At 39.8% G+C, this 15,598-nt stretch overlaps 1 protein-coding gene across 1 annotated transcript in view; it reads left to right on the forward strand.

Annotated features, from left to right (window-relative positions):
- Atg16 (Autophagy-related 16) overlaps positions 1-12,428 on the forward strand; it is a 418,555-nt gene extending 406,127 nt beyond the window's left edge. The window contains exon 12 of the mRNA XM_043413064.1: positions 11,625-12,428. Coding sequence (XP_043268999.1) covers positions 11,625-11,721 — 97 coding nt within the window. The 3' untranslated portion in view covers positions 11,722-12,428. The remainder of the gene's footprint in view (positions 1-11,624) is intronic.
- The last annotated feature ends 3,170 nt before the right edge of the window (positions 12,429-15,598 follow it).

Consider the following 15,598-nt stretch of genomic DNA (forward strand, 5'->3'; position numbering starts at 1 on the left):
TCATCGAAGAATTCTATAATACGATGTCATGATGAAATTGATGACCTGCGGCATTTTCAGATAATAAACGAGATTCTACAAATGCATCACCGAAAGTTTTCAAGCATTCTACCTCCTTGCGAGAGTAATGAAAACCCGCGGACCTGTACTTTCGATCGAATTAATCTCGCGAACTGTAATTGTGATTTTTATTCGTAGAAACCAAAGCACAGAAATCCTATTGGTTGGACTCAGGTACAAGAAAAGGATTTTTATACCGAAAGGATTCTTTTCAGTTTTGCAATTACGTATTTCGTTACGCAGGCACAAATCTCTGCTGATACCGTTGCCGTTAGAGAGCTTGCAACATCTACGATATAAATTCCTAACATTCTCATTCCGCTCTACTGGCACACAAAATTAGAGTCACCGGCCCGTCGTTTAATTACACGCTCGTGGCGTCTTGGTGACCCTAACGCTGATTTTCGGTCACGTAGCCTCTTAATAGGAGGAAGAAAAAAATGTGGCTTTATGCCGCGAAAAAAAAGTAAAAAGTTTCCTTCAGATTAAAGTATCGTGTGCGCACACAAACATTCGGAATGTTTCTACAAACGTCACCAAATTCTCAAAATTTCAATGTTTCAAAAGTGAAGAGCTATTATTCCCCGCGATCAAATATCCGTATGAAAAAAAAATGTTAACAAACTGGAAAAAAAATGTTATTTTATCAAATGGATCGATCAATAGAGTAACGAAGCGACGCCAACCGCTTTACTGAGTTCACTGCGGAAACGATGTCGATGAAACATTATATTGGAATAAAAAAAAGTATAAAATAACGAAAAATAAAAAATAATTGAGTGCAAACGATGCGAAAGAATCGTTGGAAAAGCAACAAATAGAAATAAGAAACTTGTTTCGAAAACAAAAATTCTAAACTTCCAACTGCGAAATAGCATGGTTGAAAGAATACATCAAAAAAATGAATGGAACGAAGAAAAAGTAACAAAAACGGACAATTTACAAAAATAGAACGCCCAAAAGCGATACGAAAAAAGCAAAAAAAAGATTCGTTCGCTATGTGCACCTGCCTCAGGACTTCGATTTTCTGATTGGAAAATATCTAACAAAAAACAATTAACAGATTATTATGATACAAAAGTTCGGCTATGTCGAGAAAAGTTTCCCACGTCTTTTGTGCATGCGCGATCTTGGCAGCGTCTCTCAATCCCCGTATACGAACTGCTATAATTATCTTTCGATTGTTCCTTGATAGAGCTTTTGTGGATGATTTCCTCCCCCTTATTTTTTGTTAATTAATAAACCTAAAAAGTTGTTAAAGCGGGGGTTCAAGCTTTCTTATTGATTGCTCATAATGTGCCAAAGTTTCGAAGCTCCACCGGTAAGGGAGCGAACATTGGGGGGTGGAATTTTTTGGCCGAGTCTTTACAAATGCTCTGGAAACTTACGACGTAGCTGTTCTTCAACTCAAGCGAAAACATGAATTTTTACGGTGGCATAAAAATCACGGGGCGCATCCACAGAAAATAATTCAGCAAGAACTGAAGGAATGGATAAACGTAAATTAAAAATTGGGATTCGTGATTGTCGCCCATATAAAACTCGCGTACTGAAACACACGTTTGTACAATTGAAGGTGAGACGCGATCCATGCCAGGCTGATGTGACAATACTGAGTGGGTGTGGATTGAAACAGAAGGGGATGCATGCGCGTCACATACTGTTATGACGAGATATTAAGGACGCTGTGTCGTATGCTTACGAGAATGACTGGTTTGCGATGACGGGGAGGATCCGCATGATGCACGTAAAGTGATGAACAATACGAAAAGAGAAACAGTTGGATAAAGAGAATTCAAGAATGTGGAAGAAAAGGAGTGAAGGTTAAACCAGAGCAGATCCCATCCTCGAAGACCTCGAGAAGTCGGAAGTGAAATTTTCGAGGAAGAAGAAGGGGTGAATGTTGGGGTGAGGGGCGAAGAGAATTGTTGGTACAAAAGCGTCGTACAGTGAAAAGGGAACGAGGAAAAGATTGCTCTAAGTCTCTAGCTCAGGCAGAAAGGAAGGTATACAAAATCAGCGCTGCGAAAGCTGGAAGCTCGAAAGCAGAAAGCACTGAGACGAAGCGCGGTTGGATGCTCTCACAACGAGGATACCCAGTCTATCTCCGAGAGTCGCGTATTCGCGACGTTATACGAATGAGATCGTTGACGACCGCGGTTGCGACAGAAATTGTACGAAGAATGAATTTCATTAAGATGCACACGGTTACTAGAGAAGAGTGAAGAACGGTGGAGGGCGGAGGGGGGGGGGGGGCAGTTTGAAATAGATACGAGATTTTAAGATGAAAAGCTCCCTGAGAGGAAGGACTTTGGCTTTTTCATTTATTTCGTAACTTTAACGCCTCAGAAATTTTCAGTTACTCCATCCGATTCTCAGTGTATATTATTTCGCCATAGATTCCCCAACATTATTCTCATTCGCCACGCTGTCGAAATTCGCTTCCGGGAAACATCTATTCCTTATAAAATATCGAATAGAAATGTCATTGAGAAAGAAAATTCTGAATCGTCCACTATCCATTAAAAAACCCAGCTAATTAGGAAATAAATGCAAACCACGCTGCGACAGTAAACGAATAAAATCATAAATTTACAATGAAATTAAAAAAATCGTGATTATTTCATCAGCTCGAAATCCCATGGCGAAAAAATATCTCGCAAAATTCTTCTACCTTGAACACGAATAGCAACCAGTCCCACTAATCTGCTCCCGCTACAAAGGAATTACGCCACCATCTACAAATCTATCTCTGCACATCTCGAACGTTTTCCTCACAGCCGAGTCATTCACCCGGGTTTTTCAATCGCCTTGCTCCAGCCTGCATAGACGCGGAAGAACGAGAGTGAATAATGAGTGAAATAGAAAATAAGGACGAAAGGAAATTTACAAAAAGTATGGGAATGGGAACGCTAATGTCGTTGAGGCATGTTCAATCCCATTGCTTATACGTGAATACACATTCCTACATACACACATACATACACATATATACGTCTAGCACGCTGTACACCTATACTTAATCTTTGAGATGATACGTCACGCTCGAACGTGAGGATCGTTCGTTGTAAGGAGCCTCATACCATATCTTTTCTCGTCTCGTGTTGTCCCATCATGTACACGATGAATCTACGCCATTCATCGGTATATACGGATACCACACTCAAAGGAATTCTATAGCTCTTATACGTATATAGTGTTTCATATAAATATGATATACCAATGGAGGTGGGATTGTATGGATGTGTGTATACATGTTCCAATTAAATCTTCACGAGAGCAGGCAAGAGAAGAGCTTGAACGAACGGGTTATGCGAAATATAGCTCTTAATTAGTCGTGGTAACGAATTACGTCAATTTGCAACTGGTAGCAGTAAATAATTCGTCGTACAAACTAGTTCAATTACTCGCCGTGACCACGAGGATTATATCGTCGTTACGAGAGGTCCGCGAGCAGCTCGAGGAATAAATAAAAGCGCGTCCATGTTACGATTCATGTGTGTATCAGCGCTGATCCTCTCTCTTTTCTGTATATGCTATCATGCCCGTTTGTGACGTTTAACGAGATCTCGCACTCATTCGCATAATATGTAAAACCGCGCGATCTCGCGAGCCGATGAAAAATCGTAAATATTATTCCGCATGTCCCACATTCGTTTATATGTATCGCGCGCTATGGAATATAGTTACATGTTTTTCACATGTACCTAGGAATCAGGTCGACGGTTAAGGCACCGGTGTCACCATTTCTCTTGACAATATGAGACCTGGTTAATCCTTAAGTTCATCCCGGTTGCGAGTCACGTTCGCACTTTATGTACGGCGAGCATAACGAGATATAATATGCGATGCGAACATTGCGCACTTAAATCGTCAAGGGGGTGGAAAAAAATCTCTTACCGTAGCCTGCTTTCCATCTGCGCTTATCAACGATGTGCGTATTTTTATTTTCTCTACACACGTATACTCCAAAAATACTCGACTCTCTGCGCTGGGAATTAGGATTGACAGAATTGCGCGAAGGCACCGAAATTTTCTTTGGATTTTATTCGTTCGTGCTCTTCGCAAATTGCTAGCAAGATTTTCACTCCTCTCTTTTATGGGTCGCTGAAAAATTAGTGGAAAAATGTAATTGCGTAGGGAGGAAATATTCATGTTCTCATTATGAAAATTGTTACAAGGAATACGTGCATCACACGGTGATGAAAGATCTGAGCGTTCTGAGTCGCGAGCAAGCATCAATGAGCGTACCATTAAGGACTTCTTTTCGCGAAGGACTGTACTGTGTGTGGACGCATAAGTAGAGCAATCGTTGATCCTTCGAAATTTGGACCGGGGCCAAATAAAGAAAATGCATTATAAACTAATAGCTCAAAAAAATTTCCTTCAGATGCCGCCATTTTTCCAACTTTTATCACTGACATTTCCCTGAAGCACCTTGTTTTTATGTGACTGTTCTTTTCACCAATGACATATTTACATAATCTTCAAACTGTTTAACCGCAAAGAGATCAACATTTGAGTGATTGTTTCCTTCACATTTTTTTATAATTCAACAACTCTCTCCACTGAGAATTTCGATACCCCAAAGAATTTCATTATCTCATAAAATTTTGCGAGAACTCGTACTTTTTAGTAAATGAGAGCTTTCTCAGAATTTTAGGAAGAAGAATTCTCATGTCCCGAATTTCAATTGCGAAGCAAGCGAGTAAAAGGTTGGAAACACTACTTCGGATCTTTAACTAATCAGAGAGTTAAATTACCTTTCGAAAAAAATTTTTTTTCCTCTTTTGAACACTCAAGTTTTATTTTAAGGTCTTATATACACTTGAAGCGGACGAAAAAACGTGATTTTCTTGTTTTTTTTTCGACAAGAAAATAAATGTTTATTGAAAAACTGTGAACGACATTCATTAGTACAGAGGTTCATGTACTTGTACAATTTTTCCATCAAAAAATTTCTCAAATTGGCGGAACTCCATTCCAAATTTATACCACTTATTATCTTTATGAAATTTGTCGAGAATATTCTTCAGACACTGTAGTTGAAGAAAATCTAATAAAAAAAATTCGATTTTTCTGCCCATCACAAGTGTACATAAGGCCTTAATGCAATACTTCACTATTCAAATGGAATTATCATGCATTCCTTACTCACCCACAAAATTCTGGTATTCAATTAACATAAACGATAACGCAAATAAGAGAAATTTGACTCTGCTCAAAAAAAAAAACATTTTTTATTTGTCATTTCTTTAACAGAACAGTTCCCCAACAAATTTGATTTCCTCCGATTAAAATGGTTAGTTTCTAACACCGCAGAATTATCCATTCACACTTTTTCTATATAAAGAATTGTTGGTAACAAGTCTATCGTTGTTATTTGGATATTTATAATAAACGATGCTGTGATACTGCATCGTGTGGAAACTATGTATAACGATTTCAATTATTTGAACATTTTCCAAAAGAATATTTATAGCCCATTAGTTATAAACTACATTTTATGGCGAGCGTGAAAGCCCCATCGGGGAGGAGTCGTGTTCAGAAAAATACGTTCGTTGTCAAACTGATTATTCGCTAACCCTGAAAAAGAGGGTTCATTTATTACGAGCCCGCACATCAGACTTTTGTATGGAAGATATGAAAATGGTGGAAACGATTCGTGGAAGCCAATTCTGATTGGGATATCCCATACATATAAAGGAGGGTCGACGATCTGACGATATCAATTTTGTAAACCGCCTGCCATCGCGTTCCGCTCTGCGTTCATGAAAAATTGTTACACCATATCATCCAGAAGCCAGAAGCGCCAGATGGAGTCAAGTGCCAAGAAGAATTTGATATCGCTTCACGCATTGAAGAAGCGAGGAGCGAGCCAGTGCTGGATACTGCGACCCCTGGCTGAGCACGTATGCTACATTGTGAAGTATCTAACGCAACATATACGATGAAGGAGAGCAATAATTCGAGGAATTTTACCCTCGCAAATTTTATCCTTTCTTCCGCCCTATGCTTCGATCTAGTGGGAGCAGGGAGCAATCTTAAGTCGGTGTCAGCGGTGTGAGCGGGTAAAATCAATCCATCCGACATGACTCGGTGACATGTCGACCGCAGTATGTGTAACGTTCGAGAGCCACTCGCGTTTTCATTCTTGTCATCCTTGTCGTTGTCTACAACGTGTGCGGCTGCTGCGTTCAACTCGAGGAGGACGCGCAAAGAGCAGCTCGATCTTCGTTTATACTTTCGAGCGCGAGTGCAAATTCTTTCGTGTCGTGAATTTCTCGCGTTCCTTTGCCTTATTCCCGTGGCTGTTTTATCGTCCGCGACAAGAATAAGGGCTCGTGATAACTCGCAAAATTCTCTACTCTCAATGTAAACTCGTTTATTTATTCTTTCTACGTATAACACGTCGTCTCATTCATTTCATCATGTCTTTTGGTGCCTCATACCACATAAACAACCTTATTCCAGTGCCTACAGTATTTCGGTAGCAATGAAACTTATCGTTGGCCATTTTTCATTGACGTTTTTCAATATAAGACAATGTCAAGTTGATTTGCTATTGCTTCGTTTCCCCATCCATCGTTTTTCTCTTCTCTCTACTTTCGTCTTTCCTCGTATGTGTATTTTCTCTTTCTCTCTCTCTCTCTCTCCGTCTCCCTTTCTCTCAGTGCTGGTATAATAGGCGAAGCTAACAGTTGGATGTAGGATAAGAAAGGAAAGAGGGAAAAGGAAAACGTGTGGGTCCCGCGGTGGTAGAAATATCGTCGGCGTCTGCAGAAGGCATTCCCCTGACGGGGATGAAAACGCCGTCTCTACCGCGTTCACGGCATATAGCTTCGAACGCGCCCGCTCTTCTAGAAAGTCTGCGGATTCTTTTTTCCTCTTTTTCGACCCTGCCCCGCTCCCTCTTTCTCTCTCGCTATCGTATTGGCTTTTGCTCGCTTTGCCACAGCACGTAGCCTCGCTTCTTTTCTTTTCGACCCTTTCTCTTTGTTCATTCTCACAGAGGGTGGGAAAGGTGTTGAAAGAAAACTGACCCATTTCTTTTTTCCTCTGACCTATTATTTCTCATTATCATTCGTTAAGTGTTCTCTCTTCTGAACGAATTTCTTCTCCGCGAGTCCGTGACTCGATAAACTTTTCTTTAATGCATCATTACAAAACATTTCGCACAGTACGTTTAATTGTAAAGCTGCGATCCTGGAATCGATGCATTTTTCCAACAATACAATCACTTTTATTCTCTCATATTTTAACGAAATAAATTCCTCGAGTCGAATGATTTTCAAACTACTCGGAGTCATCGTAACGAGTTACAAATAAACGTTGTAGATTCCGCGTTTTCATACTTGATGAGAACCCTCTTTGTCATGTGGCGAAAGACTTTTTATAGAAGCCACTAATCCGTCATACACCGATGCCGGTGTCATAAAAAATTGGACTTCGCAGTCGTTAATTAGAAAAAAAAATCTCAACAGTAACCGTTGATCATTAGTCATCAGCGGAGGACAATTAAGCGGTACATCATGCTAGCGGAACTAGCGATGTCGAGGATTTTTATTGTGCTGAAAAACTGTACTTCCCGCGGTGAAAATATCGATGGCGTCCGGGGACAGGTTTTTCCCAGCGGAGCTAAACTCACTGACGCGACTCGGGCATTCAGTGTGTACAGCCTCGAGAAAACTCCTTACCCTGATGGAATACGCTTCTTTTCGCAGAGTTCGCCTCTTTTCACACTGTACTCACGGGCGGACACCTCACTAGACCGAAACCCCCCTTTGTCGCAACACGTACCATCTCACTTATTTTCCTTTTTTCCTTCTACTTTATTCCTTTGCTTTCTTTTATTTCGTTTCTTTCAGTCTTTCAATAGCCCCTGTTGAAAATATTGGGAGAAAACTGTTCTCCGAACCGAGAGTTCCATTGCAGCCTCATTTTATTTCTCTTTCCCTTTTTCACGTTCCTTCTTGAACCCGCACACATACAGCGCACTCCCCAATCGCCGAACATTCGCCTAGGCGCATTAAGCTGTTAGCTCGCGACCGCTGAATCCTTCTTCTTATGTTCCATGGAATTTCTTCACCCGAGTCCTCTCCAGACGTTATTTTCATCGTTCTCTTCAGTTCCTGGGTCCTTTCACTCGAGAATCGTAATACACGTTTCAGCGTGTTCGATCTTTTTCCGTTCTCAAAGATTCTCTCGTTAAAAGGGACAACGCCGGTACGAACTCAATGACACGAACTCTCACGACATGAGACTCGCTATCCTAGCCGATTGAATGACCATCGACGCTCATAACTATTTTCACCCCCACTCTTCCTCAACCTATAAAGAGATGACGCCCATATACATCGTGAAATTACGAGGACAGCGAGAAGCAAAAGTGCATCTTACGTTTATGAGCTGGGCGAGATATTTACACGATATACAACATGCCGCGGTCCCAATGAGAAAACTCGAGGGCCGAAACGAGGGCGTTCTAGTAGAAAATTCAAGTGGAGCATATGTCTAGACTTCCGAAGTACCGATCTCTCGGACTCTCTGTCTCCAAACGTTAGATAGTTCAAAACAGAGTTTTATGTGAAAAATTTATTTCGTCTATGGGAGATAAAAAGCTTGAAGGAATATACGTTTGTGATGGGAATGAGAAAGTCGTATTGTCATATTCCTGTTAAACTGTGTCGCAAAATTCACTAGCTTTTATCATTTCTCAGTTCGCAACTATGGGTAGGGCTCAATATGTCAAATTACGAAATTGTAGAACCGTCGATATTTCGAAATTTTTTAACTTGTGATGTTAGATTAGAGGAAATAAGTAATTCGAAATTCTTATCTCCGATCGACTATTTAGCAGACTACGCGTTTAATCGAATATTCCTTCTTTGAATTCGTATTTACTCGAAAATATATTCGATAGTTATGTATTTCGATAGTTTTCATTTCGAATGCAATTTTAACAGACCATACGAATGTCAAAAATTCGTATTTTCGAATTCAAAATGGAGAGTTTTATGGACAGACCAGAATATAGGGTAGCAAAAAATCGCAAGTGAATTTTTCGAGCCTATAAAACTTAGATACGCAGAATAGCGATGGCTCGAAAAGGCGAAAGTCAAAATGGCGATGTTTGAAATTGGAGATGACCAGTCTGAGTAAGTGAGTGAGTGAGACGCGTGTATTTTGAGCTCCGCTGCGTTTCTTTATTTTGATCTATTGACTTTCTAACGTCTCGTTATTTTGACAGTTCCACTTTTTGTAGTTTCAATATTTCAACCTCAGTAATATTTAGTCTTTCGTTATTATATTTTCAAAATTATGAATATTCACGGTATTGCTGAGTATAGTCGAATTTTCGAAAAATCGATATTTTAGTCGTCGTTCTATATGAGCTATTGTTACATTCTATTTTCGATGTAAACGTGCTTCGAACCTTGAATTTTCTACTTTATTTATTTTCAACATTCAAAGCTCCAGTCAAAATGATTTGTCCCCATATTATCATTCGAAGTTTATAAACTCGAGATTTTAGTTCTTCGAAATTTTAGTAGTTCCAACGTTTTGTCTCCACCCTCGACTTTTAGCTGATTCATGCCCCAAGGGTCAAGGGTGCATAAATTTGTCATTTTCGAACCCAAATGAATCGTCAATTATCCAAATTCCTACAGATCGTAACAAAAGATGCTCGCAACTGTAAAAAACGATTCGTTTTTTCACTGGAAGTTTCACATAATAATGTTGGAGCGCCGATGTGATTGATTCTTGATATAAATATACGCGAAATCGACTATAAAATGAGAGAGTATATCGGGTAATTTGAGAATAAGAATTTAGTGAAACGAGATTGAGATTAGTCTGAATGGATTGAGCACGTGTACGTGTGGTCGAAGGGTAAAAGGTCTGGATGGTGGTCTTTTGTATAACAGTTAGTCGGTGGTCGGTTAGCTCCAAGAGGAACGCGATTCACCCAGTCAATTACCGTCTTAGACACATATGCGCGTGCGCTGACAATCTTGGTGGGGGACCATAATTGGCCATGGATTACCCCCCAGGCCACAAAATCAGTTAATGTCACCCTCGTGGATGACGAGGCACGTACCGAGCTAATCCCCGCGAACGATTTGCTCGTTCGGATACCGTTAATCATGGGAGAAAGCAATGAAGCGACGAAAGAAGGAGAGGAAAAGATAAAAAGATGAAGAGTAAGAGCGGAAGGGAAAAAAATTGAGAGTACACGAGTAAAATCGCTTGGAAACTAAGCCTCGGCTCGTCCTTGCTGCCTCCAAAAAATTTTCAACGTCCTTCCGTGTTGTCAGTCTCGCGATATCCTGAGGATTTAAATACACGTGCGGGCATCTCTGTGGCTCACGTATTTTTCTCGTTTCACCTAAAACGCATGGAGCTTTATGCGAGCGATATATTCTCAGGATTCGCATAATTGGGTCTTCTTGTAATTACGAGGAGACTTCATATACGCAACCGTGAGCGCGTTAACGGCCACAGCTTCTACTTCTCGTTCCGGCATAATATTTCACGAGCAACGTGTCCCCTCGCATCTCTAATCCCTTCTGCATATCCTGCTCTCTTACTCGTTAAACAAGACTCCGCGCGCAGGGACTTTCAACTTGAAAAATTCAATTTTTCTCTCTTCGCGAATTCAAATGGCTGCATTTATCTTCACAGGCGAATGAGCCATGCAGGAACTTGGCTTTAAGGTATACGAGAATATAGGCGTCTTCGCGGATTAGTAAAATCTTAAGTAATGTTTTAAGGTACATGAACAAAGTCGAAACTTTTTTCAGTCAATTTCCTTGAAGATAATTCGACGAATTTTATTTGTTCACTCGATAGAATGACGATAGAAAACGAACCTATAAAAGTCCGCTTGTGTTTAGTGGTTCCAGGGAGCTCATGTTAGCGTGAGAAAAAACAAATTTGAATTTCACTGTTTTAGCATAAACACAGCATCAAAAATTTCGTATTACAATATTTATGAGTCAAACATCCGAGTCGAGTAATTAAATATTGCGAATGTTGCCATTGCCCAAATATTGTTATGCACTAATATTGAACGTTCGTCGTTTTCACATGTTCCGACGCAAACGTGGAATGCAGAGTTTCAACAGGTCGCGTTCCTTTAAAAAAAAGTACATCCGCTCAACGACGTCATAAAAAAAAAGTTTCAACATTCCATAATGTTTATGTACGTTCACGACCGAATGGTATGATAATTTTTCATGCTTTAGAAAAATCGACGTTTTCATGTTTCCAATCTAGATTGAATGTAGTTCGAAAAACGGTACATTTTTAATAGGAAACATTTTTCAAAGCAATTGCACACTTTCCCAGTAGAACTGCGACGTTTTTCCTGAAGTATTTTCTATATGGCACACCCTGTGCGTTATCTATAAGCGTTATACAGGCAAAACTTGCCTGATCCATAAAAGTGCATTTCTCATCATCTGGTTTAGTTTTATTATTTCTTATACGAGATGCAGATACTCGGTGTACTAAACACTTGCGAGCGTGCTGATCAACCGGTGTCTCTCGGCTGTTTTCAGATCTGCGGTGACGGCGGTTGCTTGGCATCCTCACGGCACTTATCTAGCATCGGTGGACCGCTTTAAGGTGGCGACGGTGTGGGGCGATCACGTTTGACAGGACGAGTGATCGTATCGGGTTAAAAAGAGGAAAATAATAAACGATCGTTCGAATGACAAGCGGAAATTCTTCGGCTGTAAATCGCCTACAATCGTCAATAACAACGGCAATGTAGTACAGACATTTTTTTTTCAATTATCACTGAAAAAAAGTCCGCATTGTTTCAAACTTTCGTTACTCGATGCGATGTTGAAAACAAAAATCAATGAAAAGCAAAAACATTCTCGAAAGTCCAAAAAATATGCGTCTCGATTGAAGCAGATAAACACTGTTGTGCTCGTACGTAAGAAGAGAGCGAATCAAACGTTAAAATAAAAGCGAAATACTCGAAAGAAACACGAGATAGTCCAATATAATTGAAGTATTACCGAATATGACGATCTTCAAAATTCATTCGTGTCTCGATTATATATCCTCTGGAATGTTAACGTGAAGTGTAAATAATCGAAGATCTTAGATAAAACATACTTTTCCATAACGAAAGCAGAGGGTTTTTTTAAAATGAAATCTTGTTGCGAATTTGAGTCAAAAAACCATTTTTTAGTACAGCATTTGTATACGAGCTCGAGGAAAACTGCGACGATACGTAATCGTACAGTACGCAACAATAAGCACAATAACATTGAAGATCGAATGGTTGTTTCATTTATATAGAAAAATATTTTCAATCTTTATATTAAAAAAAAAAAAAAAAAAAAAAAAAACAGTGATCAAATGCTTCGACTCTCATAATCGATCAGCGTCCGATCGGATACTAAATCATTTGTAAGCAAAGAAGAATCGAAAATTTTAACACACGCACAATAAATCGACAGTAATTGAATGATTTTTCATCGACTCAACTTCACAACGTAATAAAAACCATTTCACTCTGATAAACTTTTATTCACATTCTTCAAACGATTGAATTTTTGAGAATATCTGAAAAAAGCACAATCGTCTACAAACACTATGACGAATCGCGTTGATCGTTCTTCTCACAGGTTGTTTTATACTTTAATCAAAAATATCTTAACGATTCTATCGTGCATGATTGTATTCTTTATTAATCTTCGATCACCTCACCAATATCTCGTCTACTAAAGTCACGTTTTCAATTCGACGATTAGTCTCATCTCAATCGTGTTCTCGACTCTTGCTGTAATGCGTTATTCAAACATTGTACGCATCTCAAAAATCGCGCCGATAAAGACATTACATAGGAATTAATCTCGGATCAGACGAACTCTGCGTGGTTCGAAACGCGAATAAGACGCGAATACGAATTCATAATATTACATATACGAAGCGTTTATATGTAGTATATATCCTCTCAATATTGTTTACCATGTAAATATATAATAAAAGTTTCCTTCTTGTATTTTTTAAAAATTCTTGACCATGTGTATAGCAACTAATTTATTTACCTTCCTCACACTCCTCGCCTATGAACCGTTTCCAGTGAAATCGTAAGTAACGAAATTTCTACTGGGATTTATACAAATGTGGCTTTATTTTAATTTTAATTTTTTTTTTTTCAATTTGTTTTTCATCTTTCGAGATGACAGTCGCAATTCCACCCAATTTCACCCTGGTATTATCGTAGAGGCGACGAATTACTACCACTGGATCGTGTTCTACGACTGAGCAACTGTAGACGCATGACACACACAATACGCATCGTGATTGTGCGCTCGATTGCTCATTAGTCAGCAGACGATACAGCTGCACGATTGTTGTCGTTGCACGAGGTTCAAGGCTCGTGCGAGTTGTACAGTAGAATGCTTTCGCACAGGAGAGAACTGTGCAAAGAAATATGGGACTTGGCATCTTCTGCAGAAAGGATTTTCAAACACTCTCGTTTGCTTCATTGAATTTACAGTTGTGCTTCCATTTATCCACTGAAAACGTGTTAACTTGGATAATTCTTGTCGATTAATATACATTAATGGCGTTCGGGGCTATAAAGTTGTGAGCAACTCAACTGCAGCCGATGGACACTGCTCACCAAGCTTGACGTCTGTTTTAAATTGTGTTACACGAATATACGTCGTACGAGAAGTGACAACTCGTGCACTTATGCAGCCGCGAGTGTAGAACATGAAGCCTCTGAAAGCAGCGAAAGGTAATCCTAAATGCATGCGGGTGCGCATATGCTCGTAGTGGGTAGTGCGCGCTTGAAGAAGTTTCCTCGAATCGGGTATCCTGCTTGTCACATCGTAGTTGCAGATCTACATATATATTAACACGTACATATATTGCTCATGTCCTTTCGAGAAGTTTCACATTATAGCCAGGAGTGCCTGCGAAATCACCAGCTCTCCCGTTATTCTCCACACTTCGACAGTTCCATGACAGAGGCATGAAGAGCCAGAATTGGCACCCTCATTGATTGAAACCCTAGCGTGGAAGCGATTGCTCGTTAAGGACACGAAACTTTCGTATATTTGCTAGCGTCGCTTTGGCCATGTTGGCGACTATTCCTGAAACCTTTTCGAGCACATTTCCTGTTAGCCGGTATTTAATTCACTTCGTATTTTCACCTCCGATAATGCGCCTGGCTCGAGAAATTCTGCGAGGATTTGGTACGTTACGGGGGTTCGGTTACTAAAGATAATTGTACTCATCAATAATCGTTCATCCTGGTATCCATCACTGCCCATGGGCGTTCACTAATCTTCGTTAATTATTCAAAACGGCAGAGCGAAGAAACGCCGAGATGGAGCCGCGTGCGAACTGGTTCATTAATGACCCGCAGAGGTGGACTCTGAAGTGGCCGAAGCGAAGCAGTAGTTAAATACTCCGGATGAAGATTTTTATTCTTGTAGAATTGGCCGGATTCTGTCACTCATGGATTTAGTAGCGGTTGCTGAGTTGGATTTCGGGAGATTTTTTCGAGGAGCACTCTCTTCAGTGGCCATCTACATTGCAAACAATTTAGTCAAAGCTTCGAGTAAGATTTTCCTCTCAAACTAAAGACTTCGGAGCTCCAAAATGTTCTAGCAGGAAAATGTAAAGCTTCCGGTAATTTTTTTCATTTTTTTTTTTTTTTTTTAACTCGAGTGGAGATACTACTGGACCATTTCTCTTGTGAATAAGGGTTTTCTTTGTTGTCAGCTTTTCAGTATTTTCGCGGTGAACTTAGCTTACTCATTCAATGAATAATCCCTTGATTAATGACGTTTGCCTTCAGATTCCTCGTGAGATTAATTAATGCTTCGGTTTTCGTTGATCGGTATAATTGCACAAAGTGAATTCTGCAGTGTCACTTGAAGTTCGTGCCACGGTAATTAAAACATCGTTACAACAATAACTCGCACAAGGACCGTTACAACATTTATTTTGTAGCAGGATCCAAGAAAAATTGAGTGCTCGAAAGTGCCCTTGTGAATTATCGAAAATTTCAACTACCAGTTTGTAAACTCATTAATTCTCAAACTGCTTTTGCAAGAATTTGTACTTTGGCCGTGTCCGTGTTTCATACCATTTAATGAGAATAAATATTTTCTTATATCAACATCAAGATAGTTCATTGTGAAGTTTATGGGTTTTAGAAGTTCAGTGGGTGGTGGTGGTGGTGGTTGATGTTGAATTTGTTGGGAAGCCCACAGTTGTGACCTTGACAGAAACATCAGAAATAAACGTCCTTCGCTTTGATCAAATTCTCCATCGTGAGAAGCAACTTGTACTCTTCACGATCAAACTTCATGCAACAAAGTGAGAAAATTGAAGTATAGTGAAAAACAACGATTCCAATAGGGACGTTTTCGAATTAGCAAAAACTGTGAGAATTCGGCCCGGAGACTGGACTACGAGAAAAAGGCGAAAGCGATCTCTCACACGTACTTATTCGTGGTTTTTTCATTGCTCGGAGCAAAGGTCTTTATAGGAATCC

The sequence above is a fragment of the Venturia canescens genome, chromosome 1 (assembly GCF_019457755.1).
Source record: "Venturia canescens isolate UGA chromosome 1, ASM1945775v1, whole genome shotgun sequence".
Taxonomy (NCBI): domain Eukaryota; kingdom Metazoa; phylum Arthropoda; class Insecta; order Hymenoptera; family Ichneumonidae; genus Venturia; species Venturia canescens.